Here is a 23700-nt window from a genome sequence, read left to right as displayed (position 1 = left end):
AAAATGAATAGAACACATTTAATTTCTCCAGTTATGAAGTCTCTGTTATTGATATTCAGTATGTATTTAGACAAAGTTAAATAGTGTGATGTTCAAATAAAACTAGATTCTGTTGAGAATTCAGAGATGAATTCTAAGTCTTTTCCAGAATCAATATTTTAAACAAAGTTAGGACCCCAGTTTCTGAGACCATACTCAAATACAATTCACATGCATATATAGACTACTGTCATGTCTCAATTCATATGTCACCCATCTCTCAAAACAAAAAAGAAAAACAACAACAACAAAACAACACACACACACACACACACACACACACACACACACACACTGTAAAATGTTAGATCAAGAGTCAGATGAGGCGAATTTAAAACAATAAAATTATTTGTTTGGGGCTTCTTCAGAGATAACCAGGTCAAATGTCGTCTGGCAAAGAACTGGACTTGAACTCCAAGGAAAGGTTTAAGTAGTGGAGCAGAAGTAGTGGGGGATGAAGGAAAAATGAATGATAACACAGGATGGGGAAGAGATGATTTACTAGAGAAGAACTGTATAAGACTTTTTATCTCTATCTTCTTTAATTGTACTTCAGAAAAATGAGTTTTACTCAAAGAACACTATGTCACTAGCTAGAAACTGTGGTAATTCTAAAGGATATGTTGAAGCATTTCAGAGCTTAAGGACACAAGTCATTTATTATGTCCGTTTTCTGTTCACCTTATGACTTTCCTTCCCCGACTATAGATCTATCACTGTCTATACCCTTTATATTTCAACCTTTTCTTTATTACTCTAAAGTAGAATTCAGACAAAAAATCCCCAAAAACTTTAAGTAAATGAAAAGATGTATCGAAGCATCGGGGCAGTAATTGGGAGGAGTCAAGGGAAATGGATCAGAGGAATGTACGCCTATTTTTGAAAATGTCTGATCTGTGAGTGGGAAAACGCACAAGTGGGTGGACATCAGGCCTAAAGATGATTGTGCTCTGAGCGGGAGAGAGACAGTGCTGAGAGAGTCCCTGGTTCACAGCTCCCAGACCTCACGGGCTCCCTTGTTTCCTGGGATGAGAAGGCAGAGCAGGACTCTAGGGTGAGTGTGAGCGCATACACTGCTCTTCCTACCTGCAGGATATTCACAGATCATAGGTCACGATTTGTGTTTGGGGCACAGACTCTGCATCAGAATTCATTGGCATTTCATAGTGAGTCACCTGGCACTGCTTTGTTCTTTTCCTGACTGTAATCACTAGGCTAATGAAAATCCCTCTCGGTCTCAGGCTTGCTGGGAACATTTCATAGAAATTTGGGCCTTGGAGAAAACTGAACTCTTCCCTTGCTCAATCAGGGAGCAGTATTAACTGAGGAAGGTCTTTACCTCTGACTTGAATGGACACCTGTGGACTAAGGATCTCCCACACCCCATCCAGACTGCTGATCCTCCCCTTAGAGTTCCGGAGCTCTCCACTTAGCTTTTCAACAGGCAAACTGTGGCTTTAATCATGAAACACGGCCTTAGATGTCTCTGGTATCCCACAAGTAAGAAAATCTAGGGCACAATCTAGGCTTTTGGCCTGAAAGAAGTTTTGGTTTGGGGGTGTTGTTTTTTTTCTTTTTTTTTTTGGCAAAGATGTGTTTCATCTAACACAAATTTTTTTATTCCATTACAAGCAGCTTTCAGTTAGGTTTTCAGAAAGGCATTGATTGCTTTTTGAGGTCTTGATGGGGGCGGGGGGAAGTGGAGCTTTCCGCTTGCAAAAGGTGTAGCAGGGAGCTGATCTCTCTGGTGAATGCCCTGGAAAGCTGCTTGCCTAGCCCAAGCAAGGGACCCTGAACAGCTGAGGGAAATACTCCTCATGCCAGTCCCTGTGAACGTACGTACCATCTGTCAGCTCATTCGGGTTTTCACAGGGGTTGGTTTGTGCAGGCCACAGTTGGTAATGAACTTGAGAAGTAAAAACTCACCCCTGGAGGAAGCAAGAACTCACCTAGGAGAAGTAATCCACTTCCCAGTGAATGGAAGTAGACTCATGTTTTGTTGTTACAATCACACATGTGCTCTAATTGGTGAGATGTCCCAGAACTGCAAATTCAATGTTTTATTTTTACTTCAGTTTATGCATCTACATATTCTTAGGTACATGCATGCAGATATAGATTTCAGTTTGAAACTTGAATCACTTAACCAGTGTCTACCAAGTGTACACGGTGCTGATGCTGCCTATGGCATCTGGGAAAGTGCTACAATGGGCCCAGGAAATCTGTGCTCTTACAAGGCAATTTGCAGGGTCCTAATAGAAGCACAGAGCTGCTGCCGTGGATGTCACTGCTATTTAGGGAGTGACGGAGGTACATCTTGGACCTCTTAGAGTGGCCTGCAGCCACACGTGCAGCTTGTCTCTGAAGCCAAGGAGGTCTGATTAAATTCAGCCCACCCACTGTGAGAAAGCTCTCTGGCATCCCAGCTGCCATTCAGAATGTGAAATCCAGGATATGACCTGTCAAGATGAGCCACTTCAGCATATTGTGGCAATGCAGCTGTCACTGAGATCCATCAGCCTCCAGAGGAAGGCATTCAAACTGTTTCCATGGTGGGGTGAATACAAATACACAGCTCCCATTGGCCTACACTAAATATGCACATTAGTGGAAGCGATCCCATACCTCTTCTCATCTTTGATTGCTGAGCATTTTCTGGCAGCAAACTGGTTCAATATTTCTCTTGATCTGTAGTTGAGAGGGGCATGGAATATTTGGATGCCATACAAATTTACAATATGCATTTTTCCCTTCTCTTTCCTCAATAAAAACAAAATTGCTATAGATCCCCAAAGGTATTTCAGTGAAAAGTTTGGAAACCAGACAGCTCCACAATCCAGGTTTAAAAGATGGATTTCATTTTCATTCCTCGACACTGAACTTATTCTAGATAACATTTTTATCTATGGCACTAACACCAAAACTTATACTAGAATTTGAAAATTTCTAACTTGTGACATGAATGTCAAGAGAAGATCGGTGAATAAGATTAGTGATTATATAAGCATTTTCCTAATGGGGAATTAACATGTATGACCTCTCAGCTGTGTCCACATAGGTGGCAATAAATCAATTTTAGAGTAAATTTATTTTTTAAGTTCCTATTAAACGTTTCTGAAAAATAGGAAACATGTTTGAATTTGGTACATTCTTGATAAAACTGGCGGAAATATGTCTCATAACAAAAATGCCTCATCATAGGCAGAGTTTTGTCAGGAATTATACCAATTCGCATTGTCAACCAACGGACTTCCTTTTAACAGCATAAAGGAAATGAGAGAAACTTTGATTCAGCTAACATTAGAGTTTTAAAAAGTCTTGCTATCCTCAATATTTTTTTTATTTTAAAGCAATATTATCAACTATATATTCTGAGATTTAGATAATTATTATATACCTATGAGGTATTTGTTTGCATATATATATTTGCATAGCAAACTAGAGGTATATATTTACATATACATTATATATGTGGAATTACATATGTAAACATAATATGTGACATATAACTATGTATATTATATAGCCAGACTTGATAGTATACTTACATATTCACTTTATTAGTTAGAATGAAATGTCCTCTTTCTCATAACATAATAATTTGTTTCACTTGTTTATCTCTTGATTCCAATAATTCACTAATTTGGCAATTATGTTCATGCTTACTATGTAAAATTGTTCAGTAGATATGTGTTTCTAGTTTGTGTGCATATTAATTCAGAACTTGTCTATTCCAAAATACCTGAAAGCCACCACTGAACTTTGAAATAACCTTGAGGCTTTCACACATGTCATTTCTTCACTGCACTGTGACAAATATTTTTCCCCAAACACCTATCATATTCCTCAGATGGCTTAGCAGCCATCACTGGCAGAGTGTGAATAATGTTTTAGGTTGAACAGATGTAAGCAATTTGTAATTTTTCCCCTTTCTAAACCAGCTTTGTTTTGATGAATCAACTGGAAATGGAAACTTACTTAGAACTTGTGTTTGAAAAGGAGCAGTGTTTTCCCACATTGGAATACGTGTATGTAATCAGCTCTGAAATGTGGTAACAGGGCAACTGGCCAGACTGTGTGAGAATAAAAAGAGGAAGATCATTACTTAGCATTGCAATGTAGTTCCCAGTTTCTTTAGACTATAGAACCACATCTAGAAATAGTTGTAGGTCTTTCCAAAGCAACCAGACCTCGATCACATTTTGAAAAGAGGGTTTTTTGTTGTTTTTTTACTAGTGTGTATATCACATTGCCCATGTTTCTTTCTCTCTGGTCAGAATACTCTTCGAAGAAATAGAGTACTAGAAATGCAGAAAGTGCTGATGAAGTGTTGAGAGAAGGAAATCACCTATTCTTCTGGCAAGGATTTGTTTATTCTGCCAAGTTAATCTTATATAAATTATATTTTTGACTTTAATATAGTCAACTTAAATTGAGCCTTACTAGCAATTCAGTTTCAGGGAAAGCTCTCTCAAACTATGAATTAAATAAGCTTTTCTTTTAAAGAAATGATTTTAAAAGTCTACCTAAGACAAATTTAATTCCATGGTTATAAAAAGCACATTTATTTATGCATTGATATTCCATTTGTATTCATTCAATATAATTTATTTTCCTTATCATAACCAGTGGCCAGGCCTAAAAGGCCACTTAATGTCCAGAGTTCAGTCACTCCCTCCACTTCCAGAGCCTGTCTCTGCACTGATAATTCTGCTGTTGGAAGAACAATCATAGTGAGTATTTGTAGTTTTCCTTAAGTTAAGGCCTATAAGACCAAACTAATTGACAATTGGTCTAGTTAGATAACTCTGAATTATTTGAACACTTAAGAATTTGGGAACTTTATATTCTACAGACAGAATTTAATAACCCAAACATGAACTATCAAAGACAGCCTTCAGTGCACTTCTTATCCCTGCTCATTACTACATTTCATCACCATTGACAAAGAGGGTTTAATGTTAATATTGTAAAATGAAACATTATAGGTAGCATTTATAGACCATTCTCACAAAATTTTTTAAACCTGCTCTACTTGAAAATCACAAAATTTCATACACTTCCTTTGGAATGTCAAAATAAATTAAATAGTTCGACTTAAATCTCATCAAAACAATTAGAATATTTATTATGCTGCTTCTACTGGCGCTCCACTTCAGAAAGCCACCTGTTTTACCTTCTTCAGTGAATAATCACTGGTCCTGATAAGGTGGTTAAGGATATGATTTGCCATGTTCATGTAGCAGCCACTTTGAGGAACTTAATAGATATATCTTCTTATTTACTTACGGAGATCTACAGAATGGCCTACATTGGTGTTTTTTTTTTTGTCTCTTAGATTCTCTAAGTTAACATTCTGCAGATATATAACTCAGTTCCTGAGTTGCTGCTTTTGTTTTCATACACTATTGCTAGGCCATGGACGAAAAGTCTTGTTTTCATGCCAATACAAAATGAAGGACCCCCTGGACAGTTCTTTCAGGACGCCCATGAATTGTAATGATTTGTAGACTTTTTGGTGTTGCATTTCATTTCTTCTCTTTATCTGAAAGGATGTATATTAAGATAGCAACTGAGACAAGACCATGTGAGAGTCAGTATGAAATTTCTTAATATTTTAACCTAATTATTCTGATTCCAAAATTTAACTGTAATTTATTCTTCAGTAGTGTGTACTCCTTTTCTCAGCCTGTATATTCCCAAAATTCATCTCTTGCTCTCCTCTCTAGGGATGTTTTGTGCATTCAAGAAGTTTACAAATGAAATTTGAGTCAGCATACAAAACAATAGTACATGAATGTACTAACACAAAAAACAGATGGTCAAGAATACCATACACATGCTTTGTAAGCCAGCTCCCACAGATTGCCTGTTTTCGGATATTTTCCCCCCAAGTAGAATCAATCATTAGACCAGTGATTTGAGAAGCTTTATTATGGAAATATTCCTCTTGAACAACAACAAAAAGCCATTTCAATTTCTTTTCTTTTTAAAGACAGTTATGTTTCACCCTCTTGGTAAGTTTGTTATGAAATCTGAGCTAATTATCTCCATCAACTTACATTCTTATTCAAAGTGTCTGGAAAAAAAGTGTTGTTACTCTCATTCTTGAATTTCTGTTATATCAGTACAACCAAAAGAAAACAAATAGTATAAAATAAATGGCTGTCCTAGACCAACTGCCTCTAAATTTATGTGAATTTCATTATTGCTATATTCAGTTGAATTGTATAGTTCACATTCTAGATGGAAACCTAATGGTTATTTCTCTCTGCTTATTAAAATGTAACAAATTTAAAAGAAGTAACTATAGGTTTTTTGATTGTTTGTTTTGCTTTGTTTTCCTAGGTGATATTTAAGCCCTAGTACTATAATGCAGGCAATACTTCATCAAGTTCTTTAAAAAAACAAGAACTAAACTAAACTGAACTTGAATCACTAGTTGACTGTTATGTAGCAATGCGCGTAGGTAAAGTGACTGGCCATTCCTAATATGATTACATCAACATAATATGTTAAATTTCATATGTATATAAATTCACAGTGAACTCGAAAAAAGGCAGGGGATGAGGGTTTGATCAGATGTCAAAGGTGGTCAGATATAAAAAGTAGGGTAATTCCTCCTAAATTAATTTGGCAGGATTCTTGCTAAAACTGGGCTCAGCCAGGATAGACACAGAAGGCCGACGTAGTGGCCTAGTTGACAAGAGGGTACAGAGGAGTCTAAATAAAGTTTGGTCCAGGAGAGAATATTATACCTAGGAGTACAATTGCTGCATCATAAGGTCATTGTAGGTCTAAACTTTTGAGAAATTTCCAGACCTTGTTCCAAAGGGGCTACATCGTTTTACTCTCATACACAAGCATCAGCAATATATGAAGGTTTCAGTCCATCACATTCTCACCAACACTTAATATTATTTATCTTTTTTATTATAATCATTCTTATTGGTATGAAAAAGCATATCATTGTGAATTTGACTCACATTTCCTTGATGGCTAATAACGTTGACCATTTTTTTCATGTTCCTATTGGCAATTTATATCTTCTTTGGAAAAATGTCTATTCCTTTGCTCATTTTTAAATTAAGTATTTTGGTGTATTTATTATTGAACTATAAAATTTTTGTATTTTAGATGCAAGTCCCTTATCAGTTATGTGATTTGCAAATATTTTCACCTATTCTGTGGTGGTTTATTTTTCCTCTTTCGTTTTTATGCTATTCTTTGAAACACAAACATTTTTAATTTTGATGAAGTCCAATTTATTTTTCTTTTATCAATTGTGCTTTTGGTGTCATATTTAAGGAGGCTTTGGCTAAGGTCATGTTACATTATTCCTCTATTTCTAAGAGTTTTAGCTCTTAACTAAATGAGTCTATGATTCATTTTGAGTTATTTTTTGCAATGGGTATGATGAAGGGGCCCAACTTCATTCTTTCAACATTGCATTTTAACTGAATATTATGATAAACATCATAATAGGGTCAAGTTTCAGGCAAGGGACAGTTTTTTAAACAATAGTCTGGTTGTGTAGTACCGTTCCACTTTTATATTTTCCCATTGTAAAGAATATTACATTACATAATATAATTGTCTTTACAGCTGTATTTCTGATTGTTTTATTTCTTCAGAAGTACAGGAGCATTCCTTTAAAAAATATCTACTAATGGTCTTCCATTCAGCAACTACTTTATAAATGTGCTTTATATATTAAGTGATTCTGCTTAAAAATATGTTGAAGGGATCCGCATTAGTTATGCTAAAAAAGAGAAAAGGGAGGAAACTTGCATTCGTTACATTATATTGGACTTGCTTCAAATAAAGATTGACATCTGGAGGGGGAAAATAAGTACTTATTGACATTTAACTCGATGAAAAGTAGTATATATATCACCTTATGGCCCTTCAAACTTTATATAAAAATTTAAATTTATCCCTTAATTAATCATGTGGAGCAGTTGTATTTCTAGTGATAGGTACCTTTGGAGTATTATGCAGATTCCACAGCCTGCATCCCTGGTTTGCCTCAACAATACCCCATTTTTGTTGTTGTTTGTTTGTTTGTTTGTTTTTAAGCTAGAATCCCCATTCTCTGCTTACCGAATGTCCTTTACGGAGTGATACGTTATGCCCAAGACAAGGCAAATGTCTGAATGTCAAGTCACTTCAGCATCACATCCTCTATGGCAGGAATAAAAAGAGAGCATAATTACCTCAATTGGACTAACCTCCCCACATGCTCTTATTTTGATACTCGCTGGGAAAGCTTTAAAAAACACTTTGAACTTGCTTGTGGCTCTTTTTTATTTCATTACTTCGCTGGGCTTTGAGAACTCTGATCTTTGGCTGATACCTGTACACTTTGCTAGCAAGCATTCTACACTACTGAATGGATTAGCGATAACATTTTAGGTCCTTAGTCCTTCTGAAATAGATTTTAGTACAATTCCTATCAGGAAGGTTAATGTAACCTGACTTATTAATGTAAACTAAACATATACACTTGAAAATAGCCCAAATCAAGCATAAATAAGATCATCAGACCATTAGAAGAGTTGTTTACATTTTGTTATTATAGTAAAACGGACTTTTATTGGGAAACTGTTCTTATGTTGGCTGGGGATGTGGAAATGTAATCTCTACGTGTTTCCTTGGACTAAATGTTTATGTAAAGGAAACATTTGCATGGGTAAAATACCACTATTATTTTCATCTTCCAATATATGACCCATTTTTTTTGGCTAGGTTTTGGGATTATCTATCCTAGTTGATTTTAATTCTTCTTTCTTTTTCTGTAGGACTCCATGTCTTATGATAAGTGATTTTACTGCTTCCTTTTAATTTTAATAAGAAAAATGTAAGATTTTTCATAATTATTGATTTTCAAAAAGCAATCTAACCTCATTAGAAAGATAATACAAAAGCATTAACCTCATTTAACTCCTTCTTCATGCTTCAAAACCATCCCGCTTCTATGTTGCTTATATTTCACCATTTGAATGTCACCATTTCCTCATGACAGTTTACATTATCAATTTCAGTTATCTTTCAGAATTTAATTTGGTTAAAAGAGAAGCTTATTAAAACCTGTGGCTTTACATCCACTTTATATTTTTGCCGTAACCTCCATGAACCAGTTCAAGTTTTTAAGCTGTATCTTTAAGAAGTCTCAAAATGGTTAGAATTCATTTATGTACTATAATTATTTTTAAATTCCCCTTCACCAAAATCTAACTAACATGATGTTCTTTTGGTGTAGTCCTTTTAAGTTTATTCAGGTTTCTGGCATGATAAATAAAGTCTAAATAATTCCTCTGTTTATTTTTGTTTAATTGTTCTCACGTCTCAACAAAATTCCATTTTCCTATATGGTATCATTCTCTCCCATTGGTTTTATATTTGAAATTATAGTGAATAGTTTTATAATTTTTAGAGAATCAAAAATCAATTTATTATGGATTTGTAAGTCAATTTTATGACCTCTAGTTAAAAGTATAGAAAATTAGAAATGATGTTAAACTGTTCACCAGGGGTGATTTTATCAAACAGCTCTATAATGTTATTGAAGGGCAATGCTGCATGTTATTTCAGATCACATATCATAAAAGTATTAGTAGTTAATAACTACAAGCAAAACATAAAGTTTAGACTACCAATACAACTGGATGAACTTTCATGTTCCTCAATCCAAAGTCAGGTTAGTGTGACCTTTTATAAATGACAGTTTTATATGTGGTAGAAACCATATTAAGAATCTGATTTTATTGGTTAATAATGTGAAACTGACTCTAAGTTTAAGGGGTTTGCCCAAGATCACATAGTTAGCTAAAGGTATAGCCAAGCCAAGACTGCCCCTTTTTTAGGGCTTTCCCACTATTAAATATTGTCACGCAGAGATTTCCAAGCTATGAGGGTGCTCCACTTTTCTAACACTATAAATCTCCAAAATGCCAGCAAGAAGAAATTAAGTAAACAGTCATTAGTACTTATTTTGTATCCAGCACTGTGCTAAAATACCATGAGATGAAATAGATTTATCTTTCTATTTTATTACATAACTAGAGGCCTGGTGCACGAAATTAATGCACTGGGAAAAGTGGGTTCCTCAGCCTGGCCTGTGCCCTCTCGCAGTCCAAGACCCCTCACTCCTTACCACCCACCTGCTCACTGCTCATTACCACTCTGCTTGCTGCTCCTTAGCATTGCCACGGAGGCAACTCGCCACCATGAGCCCCGCTGCACTGGCCAGTCATGAACCCCGCTTCTGCCTGAGTGGCACGCCCCCTGTGGGAGCACACTGACCACCAGGAGCAGCTCCTGCATTGAGTGTCTGCCCCCTGGTGGTCAGTGCGCATCATAGCAACCAGTCATTCTGGTCATTCCACTGTAACAGTTGTTTAGGCTTTTATTATATAGACTAGAGGCCCGGTGCACAAAAATTCATACACTGAGGGCCGGGGGTCCCTCAGCCCAGCCTGCCCCCTTTCACAGTCCGAGAGTCCTCAGAAGATGTCCTACTGACAGCTTAGGCCCATTACCCCTGGGGGGAGTGGGCCTAAGCTGCAGTCTGGCCTCCCTCTGCAGGAGGCCACCGGGCTGATCAGGGGAAGGTGCCGCCACCATCACCACACTGCTGCTGCCACTGACACTGCTGGCCACTGCAACTGCTGGCCCTCGGCCCTTGTAGCCGCCAAGGTGTTTTCATCAACATAGACTCCAGTTCCTTCACCACAAAAGAATGACAACTTTCTGGGCCTAAGCTGCAGTCTGGCCTCCCTCTGCAGGAGGCCACCGGGCTGATCAGGGGAAGGTGCCGCCACCATCACCACACTGCTGCTGCCACTGACACTGCTGGCCACTGCAACTGCTGGCCCTCGGCCCTTGTAGCCGCCAAGGTGTTTTCATCAACATAGACTCCAGTTCCTTCACCACAAAAGAATGACAACTTTCTGTAGGCATTTTTAAGATGTCTCTTTCATAGGATATGACCTTTCTTTCTTCTTTCTTTCTTTCTTTCTTCCTTCCTTCCTTCCTTCCTTCCTTCCTTCCTTCCTTCCTTCCTTCCTTTCTTTCTTTCTCTCTCTCTCTCTCTCTCTCTCTCTCTCTCTCTCTCTCTTTTTTATTTATCCTCCCTGAGGATATCCTCACTGTGGCTGCAGATCAGGCCCTGCCTCTCTCTCCAGGCCTCACAGCAGCTGTGATGGCTGCTGATCAGCCCTCCCCTGCCGCAGGCGTGCAGAGGCCCCTGCCATGGCCCCACCCCTGACGTTGCAAGTCCCCACCCACCCAAGTTTGCTGTGCACGCAGCCTGCTGATTGGTCATTACTGTGATGAGGTGCTGGACAATTTGCATATTCCTCTATTATTTGTATAGATAAATAATGTTAAACTTCTGTGTAAGTATGTAGTGAAGTTATCTTTACAGATATGCAAGTTATTCCCCTATCTTCTCTCTTTACAAACAGGGAAAAAATAAACAACTACCTGGAAATTTCTCAAAGGCACTTTTTCTAACTTTGAATTTTCTTGTACAAATCTTATGGAGCTACGGGTCAGGAGGAATATTTTCTTTGTCTTTTCTGCAGTCAGTGGTGTACTGGAGTTGGCTTGCAAGAACTGATTATGTCATCTCCATCTCAGTTTTCACTGATGTCAGGTTAGAAGCCTGAAATTAGCTGTGATGGGAATATTTACACCACAGAAATTGGCCAATGCTGCAGATCTGTAACTGTCTCCCCTAATCAGTGTCTGCTATTAATTTACCAACATACCCATGCACAATGCACTGGTTGAGCAAAATTGGGCAAGTTTTTTTACTTCTTAAGCTATTAACTGTTCCTTCTGTGAAGTAGGAATGCTAATATATACTATATCATATATGACAGAATTTTATAAGTCCATGTGAAAGTACTTTGAAACTGAGTTTCAAGTAGAATAACTATTGCAGTAATTAGAGTTATATGTTCACTGATAAAATATGAGACACTTGGCAAAACCAACATAGTTTAGGTAGATCAAAAATTTCTTAACACTGCATCTTCACATAAACTGACTATGAACCTGGCTAAAGAAAAAGAAAAAGAATGAAATTCAGAGCTAAGGTCAAAGTCTGGATTCCTATAGAGGACATCAAATAACATTAACAGGTACCAAACAGAATATAGAGATTATTGGGCCTAAGGTATTATTCCTATTCTTTTCCCCATGCCATAATTCCTCTATGCCTCTGATGAATTAGGCTTAGGAAGGTGGATAAATATTTTCTGTTTGTAGATTGCGAAGGCCTCTGCAGAAAGAATTTTCTGTTTTCTTTTTATCACCTACATAATACAGACCTCTGTATACAAAAGGCTCACAGATAAGAAATATTGACAGATTGACCTCTTGAGGTTACACATTCCTGCTTTCATTTTCATGACACTTGAAAATACTTTTTAAATCTGCGTGGAAATCCCTACCCTTTGATACAGTGTCACTGCCTTTGGCATTTGCAATGTGGTTAAGTAAGTTATATATTGAAACTACAAAATCCTCTTCTGATTTAAATACTTTTGAGAATGTACTTTGGAAAAGTGGGTCCTGTATATTGGTCAGCTCTTACCTTTGAATAAAACAAAAAACCCAAAAACCTTTGCATGTAAAACATCACTAACAGCTGACTGTTAATCACCAAAACATGATACAGTTCACATGATACATGTGAACTCAGTGTGGAAACTATTCCCGGGGACTTGCTATTTCAAGCTGAATGATCTTGAAAACTAAAGAAGTCAATTCTTTTTTGTTAAAATTGAAAATATTATAGTCAGATAGATGTGGGCTTAAATCTTGGTTCCATCACCTACAATTTCCATGGTCTTAAACTGGTTATATAACCTTCCCAAACCTGGTTTCCTCATATGTGAAATAATATCAATTCATAGCTTTGTGGTGAGTATTAAGTGAAGAAAAAAACAACAGCATACATAAAGCTCTAAACACTATCTCCGGCCCATTGTGGCTACTCAGTAAATTATTATTCTCTTTGCTACTTTTCAATAGATTGCTTGTGTTTTTTACTCTTGGGTTTACTCCTAGCTTGCCAAATCACATAAAATATGCCCATCTTTTTGTTTCCTCACACAAGAAGAAGATACAAGATCACTGTTTGCTTCCCTGGAATAATATAAGTATTAATTAATTCATGGTGGACTGAATTATTCTCAGGATATACAGTACTGGAAGTTCTATTTTTTTTAAAGAAATGATCACCAACCTTTTGTGGCAAGACAAATCATTTCATAATCTTTAAAAAGAAATATCATTAACTTTACCAAAAGTTTTCAAACAAAATTAAGTTTTATGCACTTTAAAAAAATGAATTCACGTTATGTTGCATAGTGCAGAAAGGGGATACATGAAAGGACTATTTGAACAGTTGAAATCAAAATACAAGAGATGTTCTAGTTTGGAATGCCTAGGATGACTGCTTTAAGTTTTATTTTATATAGCTCCTACACATAGATTACTCCAAATAATGAACCAGCATATTGACAAATATGTAGAACAGAATCCCTGAAAATTCTTATAAATTATTCAGGTATTATAAAAGAATAAACTTTTGGGAGGTGGGGTGTAGATTTGGGGCAATGAATTATAGAAAGCTAATTATTTTATAATGTCTCATATGTTCATACATGTTTTAGAACCAGAAGCCATATTATACCCTTAACAGAATCTTCCTATGGAACCGAGCACAAAGTTTAGTTGTGGAAAGATTAAACATAGGAGGAGAAATAAAGAAGAGTCTTCTGAACTAAGAGTGCACTACGCTATGTGCTTCATCTCACATTCCCGACAAAAGAATTCCTGGGCTCATAAATGGAAATTTTGCAAGTAATATAATACCAAGTTAAAAACTGTTGGCACAGTAAGATTCCATACTTCTTATTCAGATTCATCTAGAAATTTTTATGCTCAGTTGTTGGAAGGATAATAATATTTTATGAAGGAGAATATTTTATTACTTCTAAACATTTAGACTTATTTGTTTAAATAAAAATTATTTGCCAACATGTTGAGTGTGAACTGTCTCCAGTCTATTACTTCTAAAATATTGGTTGTTTGAAATAATCATATAATTTGGCTCATCAAGTGGTCATTCTCTAATTTCATTATGACATAAAATATAACATATTGCTGGCTTTAACATCAAGCATTTTTTGAGTAACTTTTTTGCTTTGCAATATATTAAAACCTAAAAAAAGGTAAAGAGAGCAGAATAAGGAAGAGGAAGCAGAACCAAGACTAAAAGTGTCATGGCATGTTCAGTTTCATGGGGAGAGAAAATTTGAAACAGCAAATAGAGAAAAGCCTAAATCCATACAATCAAATGTTTTTGTTTCTCAGCTAAGGAAACATGCCCATTGAGGTTAAATTACATACCTCCAATTGTCCAGCCAGTATGTAGTTACAGAAGGTGCCAAGAGAGAAGTGGGATATGTGAGTAGGATTGAAGAATGGGTTGTTATGGGATCTGATGAAATTCAACTAATACTACGTACTATTCGTCAAATTTTATACTATGTTCTTCCACACTTACTATCTTTTTTACATAATCATAACAGGCTGGTTATGTTCAATATTATTAACCAATGTCCAAGGAAATAAAGTAGTTGTCCCAAGGACTTAAAAGCAACATATCATAGATTCACACCCTTGGCGTGTTGTGACCATAAACATGGCCTTCTATAGCACACTGATTTGTGGGTAAAGGCATCCTACTAGTAAGTGTTGAGTTCCTCTGAAATAATGGGACTGATATGTTGGAGGAACAGTACATAAGGCACCTTGCTTAGCAAGAACAGAGCTTCCACACTGGGAAGTGATGAGATGATTGAATCTATTTTAAAAAGAAGAAGAAATATTCCATTTATACATAAAAGTGAGTTGGTTTCATATAGACAGAGTATTACAATATTGAAATAAAGCAGAAAGTAAGGAAGAGAGGGAGTTAATAGTATCTGAAATAAAACAGCCTGGCTGATGAAAATTATCCCCTGTGTATCTGTGAATGATTGTAATACATTTTAATATCCAAAACTATCAGAGAAACAAAAGGGTGCCTCACATTATAGCGGCTATTATCGCTATGTGATGTATTATAAGTAATATTCTTCTTTTTCATTCATTTCTTTTTTCTTCAAGTTTTCTATATGAAGCCTGCACTCTATAAATTAAAAAATAATTTATTTATAAAAATAAATACATATATGGAAACTAGATGATTTCCTGATTTGAAAACATTGATAAATTTTAAGCTACAACAGATAAGATTTTGAGATAAAACTTAGAAAGCTTGTACTGAATTAGAATGTGATTAGTGCATTATTTTATCAATGCAGCTTTTTAGTCAATTTTGTCCTAAATAAAATTAAAAACTTAATATTCTATTTTTTGTATAAACTCCTCACAACAAACTTATAGTTTTTAAATGTCAGCTTGTAAATAAGCAGATACTTTCAAATATGGTTTTTAAAATTGTTCTCTGGGCTTTGGATTATAAAGTTGACCAAAATTATCTGATAATGCTAATAGAATTGTAAAAGAATATTATTTTTGTTATTTTCACATGTGGAATTTGTTTCTGGACAAATGCTGAATCCTGATCATTTAGGTTGGCCTATACAATTTCAAGCACAAGGTTAGATTTATCATAAACACATAGTAGACTCTTACTTACTGTATTTGATAGCTGTTATGTTTTTTAATTTCACAAAATGTTATTACCTATGACTATAGTTCTTGACCTGCTTTAAGGATTTTTTGTTTTTTTATCTGTTGCATGTTGATATCATTTATTAAGGTCTGTTTTCTTGTGTTTTTTGTTTGTTTGTTTGTTTGTTTTAGAATTCAATAGGATAAGTGCATTTATTTTGTGTGTGTGTGTGTGTGTGTGTTTAATGTCCTGAAAAATGAGTAATTTATCTTTCTTTGGATTATTCAAATTGTTACAAGCCAAACATTACAAAGCTTAATTTCTCCTTCTGTTAGCATTTCTAAAGGAAAGTTTATTAATACCAGTATTTTAATGGCATAGATGAGAATATAGGAAGTTTCTAAAATATCTCTACCCATTATTTTCAACCCAGTGCACACATTCATGCACTGGTGGGGTTCCTAGGCCTGGCCCTCAGGGATCAAGCCTAAACTGGCTCTCCAACATCCCCCGAGGGGGCCTGGATTGTCAGAGGGTGTTTTTTGAGTAACACACCCCAGAATCAGGCTCCCTCCTCTCTGGCTGTGGTGTGTCACCCGAGAACTGCAACTGCCAAGTCACCATAGCTCTGCAACTCCTGTGTTGAGCATCTACCCCCTGGTGGTCAATGCACATCATGGCTCCTGGTCAGCCCATCGCTTAGGCTTTTATATATATTTAGACTAGAGGCCTGGTGCACCAAATTCAGGCACTCGGGGGGTGGGGGTCCTTCAGCCCAACCTGCACTCTCTCATAGTCCGGGACTGCTTGGGGGATGTCCGTCTACTGGAGGGATGGGGCCTAAGCCGGCAGGAGGACATCCCTCTTGCAACCTGGGATCTCTCACTCCTTACTGCCCACGTGCTCACTCTTTACTACTTAGCTTGATGCTTCTTAGCAGCAGGCTCCTTACTCCTTGGCTTACTGCTCCTTAGCACGCTATGAACCCAGCTTTTGGCTGAGAGGTGCTCCCACTGTGGGGGCGCACTGACCACCAGGAGGCATCTCCTACATTGAGAGTTCCCTATGGTCAGTGCGCATCATAGCAACCGGTCGTTCTGGTCATTCCACTGTAATGGTGTCTTAGGCATTTATTATATAGATAAGATGCTTTGTGATCAGAATTTAGTTTTCAGAACACCATTTTTATTAATATTAATTAATTAATATTCTAGGTATATCCTACCTATTAAAAAGTTAAAACATTAATTTGCTCCATAAATTCCTCACTGAAGTCACAGTGAATTGACGATTATCTCAAGAATTATATTTTTCTATTACGTTTTTCTGGGTGTGCTGACCTTCCATAATGCTCATTTGTCTGCTCTGCATTTAGATGTCAGGTACTTGAGGGTAAGAGGACAACCTCACTAACTGTCTGTGCTGTCTTACAAGGTGCCTGGATCTAAAAATGTTGAGTGATTGTTCACCTCTGACATTATTTTGCAATAGGCCAATAATTTTGCCTTCAGCATTTCTAACATTAGAGTTTCTTATTTGTATTACATATAGGAGTTGCTTTGGTATTTTGTCTATGACCAACCATATTTAAGTGGATTCCTACATATCTCACCAGAATTAAGGAATGAAAAGCATCTATTTGTAATGTACCCATGGAGTCATATTTAATGTGATCTTTCATTCCTATACAAATAATATAACATTATATTATTGCCTGGTAGTTATTTTTTTCTCACCTTAGAATAAGATTAAAACACATAATTTAGCATGACCTTCATACTGCCAAATTATTCCAAATCATTGGCACTCCCTGATGGAAATAATCAAATTTTTTAAGTGTTTTTTTTTAATGTATTCAAATATACATACAATCACCAACTGCAGGCTGAGCCAGCTTCTTCAGTGTATTCAAACTGTAGGCATGGAATCAACGGCTGGGTTCCCTCATGATGTTACCAATATGCATTGTATAGTTTTTGCTCATTCAGCTACCTTTGGGTTGTGAAACAATGTTTAGATGTTCTTCTCTGTAAATTCCTTATGAACCTCCTTTATTGAAGGATAAGCTTTCTTAAAACACTTGTAATAACAAAAGGTCAGTGATGCATTTCACATTGCTTAACACGTGCAGCATGTGGCCTTCGCCCCAAGAAAAATAAAAATGTAAAAGGTCACTTCTAGTTTAAAGAGTTTATTTTTCACCCAAAGAAAAATAAAGGAAGGATAATGGCAAAGTATTTCCTTTTCCTGTTTGAGATGTTGGAGTGAGGTTTGAAAATCCACTATGTATCTATCAAATAAAGTAAAATAAAATTTTGTGGTTTTTTTCATATTCAATAGTCTAAATCTGTTTGCTCTTCCCTGAAAAGCTTCATGAATTATTTTTTAAATGGAAATAATAATATATAAAATCTAAGCCAAGTATTTAAATACAACTGTGACCAAAATCTAATAATTTTCCCCCTTACATTTGGATGGCAGAAATATATTTCCTCAAATAGGAGATATTAATTAAAACACAAATTTTAAAAACAGACAATTTATTATTGGACAACTTTGAAAGTAGGGGGACATCTGTACCCTTACTCTTTCAGCAGGTTCCACATAAGATAATGAATATCTCAAGAACTATTGGAAACCCCCTTCCATACCAGAGGTGCTGATTAACTTCTGAGTTGGCATGCTTTTCAAAGGAACCAAGTGTGGCAACAATGATGGGTCATAACATTTTGGAGTATTTTAGTGCCTTTTAAAATGAATAGTATAAAATACTTATTAGCACTGACATATTTTACCAATTTTACAAAATGTTAAACTGCATAAATGGTGAGTTAGTTGCAAATATATGTTTTATGTTGTTCTTCTGTGGGTTGAGGCAATGTTTTTAATTAGCCTTGATAATATATGACTTGGGCAATTGAAGTTGAAGAAGTAAATTAGTATAATGCAGGTAAAGCATTTATTTGGGTTTTTAAGTTAAATATGAGTTTCGGAAAAACTATAAGCATAGTTTCAAATTCTCTTTATCCAGGAGATTACTTAGTCACTGCCCACTTACTATACTTTCTCAACATATTTAACTCTTTCTGAGAAGATTCCAGTCTGTATATAAATGTTTGCTACTAATTTATTTTAATACAAGATCACACAACAATATTTACCTACATTTCAGGTACTCTGGCTAACTATATGACCTCAAAAATTAGCAATATAATAAAATAAATACATTAGTATTCTAAATGCTTATAAATATATTTCTTCAGTAATATTTTGTGTATTATTTATAAAGATACTTTCCAATTTCATTTACTTTAATTCTTCATAGTATATTTGATATAGTCTATGTTATCTGTTTCTCTAAATTATCTTTTCTCTGTGTGTGTGTGCTATTGTTTTTTCCAGTTACTGGCTGACAAACAAAGTTCCCATCAAAAGACCTAGTACAGGTCTCCTCATGTATACACTTGCCACAAGATTCTGTGATGAAATTCACCTGTATGGATTCTGGCCTTTCCCTAAGGATTTGAATGGAAAAGCTGTCAAATATCATTACTATGATGACTTAAAATATAGGTACTTTTCTAATGCAAGTCCTCACAGAATGCCCTTAGAATTCAAAACCTTAAATGTGCTACACAATAGAGGAGCTCTGAAACTGACAACAGGGAAGTGTGTAAAGCAATAAAGCACATTTGAAAACAGACAAACTGAATATGCACTTCTTTTCTGAAGATGCTTCCTAAGATCTGAAAATAGGATCCAAAACACGACTAGGTTTCAGCATCCACCAATTACCTGAAAGGTGATCAAGGACATTCATGAGAAATCCACTACCAGCTGATGAAATACCTGCGAAGTGCTCTAAAATTTAAATATGTTGACTTCAAGGGTCTTAGTAAGTGCCACTTCCACGAAGAACACAGTTTGAATGTATAATCAGTAGTGTTTACAAGATCCAACAATGCACTTGTCCTTAGTTACTGAAACAAAGATGTTCATCACTGTCGGGCTGCCTCTGCGATGCCAAGCACATGAGAAGAGGAACAGCGGGAACATCACTCAGCCCTTGGGGAAATTAACCATCCTTGTCAGCAGATATGAAGATGGAAACTGAGCAGCGAAATACACAAGATTAAACAACTCAAGTAAATGCCTTCAGTCAGGACTCTGAGTCTGATCATGAATTTTATGTTTCTGTTTTTTGTCTGGAATCTCTTTTGGTTTGGGGTGTTTAGAAATCCTTTCTAAGACAAATATGAATGAGATAAATAACCTCCATGTGGTCATTTTTAAACTTCTTAAATTTTTAAAGAGCAGTCACACAATGACTTTGTAAAAAAGTTTTATTTTGCATAACTCTAAACCTCCAGATGTTTTTCCAGTGGTATAGAAGGTACCAGCTAAACTGTACCATTAAGTAATCTTGAACCATTCTAAAGAAAAGATGTTCTATGTCACCTAAGGTGGTAATATTAGCTGAAAAAAATGTACTTTTGGTACCAAAGATTATACTAATGTTTCTACACAACAAACCATTTTCCTTTCATGAAAATAATATATTACTGTGTTATTCTATTAATGTGAAAGTTCTCTCTAGATATTTTCAATTTTCAAAACTCAAACTTTATTTTTATTTGAAGGAAGACTTCCATGGTGTTTACATTTCATAATAATTTTGTGGAAGCACTTTGCCCTTTAAGAATAAATGTTCGCCTGATAGGGGTGAAATGTGACTTACAGTTATTTGATATCCCCCTTATTCAAATAGAAAGATTGGCCTGCTCTTAATAGCATAAATTTTCTCAGTGCAGAAATAACTAATGAGTGTTGCTTCCATTACAGAGATGATTCATTTTAATAGGTTTAACAATGAAACTGTATGTCAGTATTTTGCACTTTGGATGAACTAAATTGACCAACATTTTTTTCTGTGGTTAAATTTATTCAATGTTATCATATTAATATGTTTTCAAAGAAGCACATGAAGTTATTAATAAAGTGAGTTAGGATGTGTGAGCATGTAACAGAATTGACCAGTAGGCCTGTTTACTGGTAACTCGTGCTACACTGGTCGGTGATTCTGATGGTAACTTGTTTCTTTTGAAAGCAGAAGTGCTCTATTTCCACTTCTACTCTTGGTCTGAAACAACCCAGTTGACTTCTTGTTTTTTAGGCAAGGCAGTCTGAAGAAAGAAGAATAGCACGCAGAGTATGTATGCTTTGCTTTTTAGAGAAGACACTCTGAAAAAAAAGGATAAATAGCATGGGGAATGTATATGAAATCACGAAAAAAGATATTCTCAGTACAGTTCTTAATATATTAATGATATATGGTATTATTTTAAAAAATATGTTAGAACTGTGTGATATGGGAGACTATATTTTCTGAGCATTCATGTGTCTCTAAGAAAACAAAATAGAATAAAGGAGATGTTTAGCTACAAATGGATAGAACATACGTACTTTTGTCATTAATCTCTTATCTTTTGGAAATTTTTTTAAAAATTAGGCACATGTTATGAATGTAAAGTTAAAAATCTGATGGACTCAATAAATCAAAAATAGGTAGGTGATTTATAGCATCTTAATTTCCACCATTTGTGAATAAGTTGTTTGAGTAGTCTTTAATTGAATTCTATAGAAATTTTGAAGTCAAAATTTGTATGTAAAATTAATCTCAGAACTTATTTAAAGTATGTCCTAAAAAGCATCAGCAAAGTACCTTGCCATTTTTACTGCATTTTAGACAACTGTATTTAAACAATTTTAAGGCCACAGCAAAAGCGTCCCAGCCATTCACTGTTCTCTGCATTGAAGTTTATTTCATAGCTGCATTGAGTAGTGCCTTTTTAGCTTCACCTTGCTTTGTTACCCTGTGCTTTCTGTTCTCTAAATACATTGCCCAGTTCTGAAAACGTTTGGCATATAAAAAAGGGCTTCAGTATCAACTGAGACTACTTTTGTTCATCTCAGGGAGCTTTCAATACTCAAGAATGAATTCAATTAAGGCAGCAAGTGTTCAAAGCATACAAACTATACATGATCATTTCATTCCCTATCATAAACCTTTCCATCCATGCCTCCCGCTTCAAGATCTACTGTGGCCTTAATGGGGCAAGGAGATGACCGAGAGCTGACAGCAAGAATAAGAAAATAACTGAGATTTAACCAATAAAGGGGCAAAAGGGATCATGATAAAATCTAATTATAAATGCATACTTGAAATACCTGCTTTTTTCCTTTTGTACTATTGTATGTTCACGGCTTTAGTTTTTTATTTCTTTGTTATGATTTAACCCAGTATCTGGCAATGCTCAGGCAGCTGTTTGTAAAAGAAAGGTTCCTGTCCTTCAGAGAATATGGTTGTGCTGTTGACATGAGTAGGCCATGGAAACCTGTTCATCATTATCACCCAGCTTGTTCTATTATTAATATTAAGTTGCTGGAATAAAAAAAAAAGAATCAGTAACAGATTTTCTGGGCAATTCTAATTAATTATTCAGCCCAAAGGACTGCTGAAATTATTGTGGAAGTTTTTCTATCTGAAGGTGCTGGGCATTCAAATGTATTTATGTATTGTGTATCATATGAAGTGTGTATCAATTGCTAACGGGAATTTCTACATATATGCTTATAGAAGCAATTTATTTCAATGACGCTATGCTTGCATTGGTGGTATAGTGGTAAGCATAGCTGCCTTCTATATGTTATGGATAGTGTACATACCAACTAGTTATTAAGCTACTACACAGGAAAAGGGTGAACAAAATAATTTATTTCTGATTGAGCGAGTCAGTCACAATGCACACAATGTGGTATTTGGTTCATAAAAGAGTTGTTTTCACGTGGTTATAGTTGGAAGTAGCTATAATTGTGGAAGGGGTGTAGGAAGAGTTAAATAGAATTAGTTACCTCTACAGGTGTGAAATTTCCCCAACAGACATTATCCATATACCAATGTTTTAAAGATTGAGTGAGGGGAGGATATTGCTTGTACTAATATTTAATGAAAGAAAATCCAAATAAAGACCACCTAGAAATAGATATTTTATTATATATGTGCTATAGATATATCTATATAGTACAAATAGACATGTGTGATGCATATATACAATGCTATATATGTGTGTTTGTGTGTATACACACTGAGTCTGAAATATACACACACTAGACTTGTGTTATGCTAACATCTTCAGGGGCCGCACTGTGAAGCACCCTGGAGATAAGACCACTTTAGAATGAAGAAGTCCTTTTGAGACTTCAGTTACTAACCTGCTTTAAGAGGTATCTACTTTATAACTGAATTGTGTGTTGCTCATACCTAGAGTTACAATAAGGGTCTAGTCTGTCAGTATCTTAAATAAAAAGAAAACTTTAAAATTAAAAAAAAGTCTTCATTCTGGCAATGTATTTGAATTGCAGTTTTCAGCTTGTGGCTTCAGGCCCTGTGTCTCCCATTTAAGTAGCACCTTTTAATAGACATGGTTTCTTTGTGTAGGCAAAAGCACAAGTGGTTCAAATGTATATAGCAGGAAAAAAAGTTTACAAAGATAGCATTGCTGCACAGAATAATTGCTACTGAATATTTCTTATATAATTTGTGGAAATGAAAGCTGAGGTTTATTCTGTCAAATTCGTTCTGTTCAACACTGTTTTCCTATTGTTTATGTAGAGCAATTGGGTGTTACTGTTTTATCATTTGTAATATTGTAAAATAAATTAAATCCTTTTTTTTCAATTTTTCTCTTATTTCTTATATCCACCCCTGGTTTTACTTTATACATCAATATAAGGTCATAGTTTAGCTCATGCCTTTGTCTTCCCTGCCTCTTACCTGCAGCCATTGGCAATTTGGCATTTATTTTAAAGAGTATGCTTTAGACTGAACAAAATCAAAAGCCCATGAACATCAGGAAATTCTTAACAATTTTAAGTGTGGTGCGTTGTGTTTTTAGTTGAAG

At 35.5% G+C, this 23700-nt stretch overlaps 1 protein-coding gene across 1 annotated transcript in view; it reads left to right on the top strand.

Annotated features, from left to right (window-relative positions):
- ST8SIA4 (ST8 alpha-N-acetyl-neuraminide alpha-2,8-sialyltransferase 4) overlaps window positions 1-23474 on the top strand; it is a 90782-nt gene extending 67308 nt beyond the window's left edge. Inside the window, exon 5 of the mRNA XM_006755146.2 lies at window positions 19142-23474. Coding sequence (XP_006755209.1) covers window positions 19142-19424 — 283 coding nt within the window. The 3' untranslated portion in view covers window positions 19425-23474. The remainder of the gene's footprint in view (window positions 1-19141) is intronic.
- Window positions 23475-23700: the final 226 nt, after the last annotated feature.

This window comes from Myotis davidii, unplaced genomic scaffold (assembly GCF_000327345.1).
Source record: "Myotis davidii unplaced genomic scaffold, ASM32734v1 scaffold473, whole genome shotgun sequence".
In the NCBI taxonomy this organism is placed as follows: domain Eukaryota; kingdom Metazoa; phylum Chordata; class Mammalia; order Chiroptera; family Vespertilionidae; genus Myotis; species Myotis davidii.
This window is presented reverse-complemented; position numbering and strand designations above follow the sequence as displayed.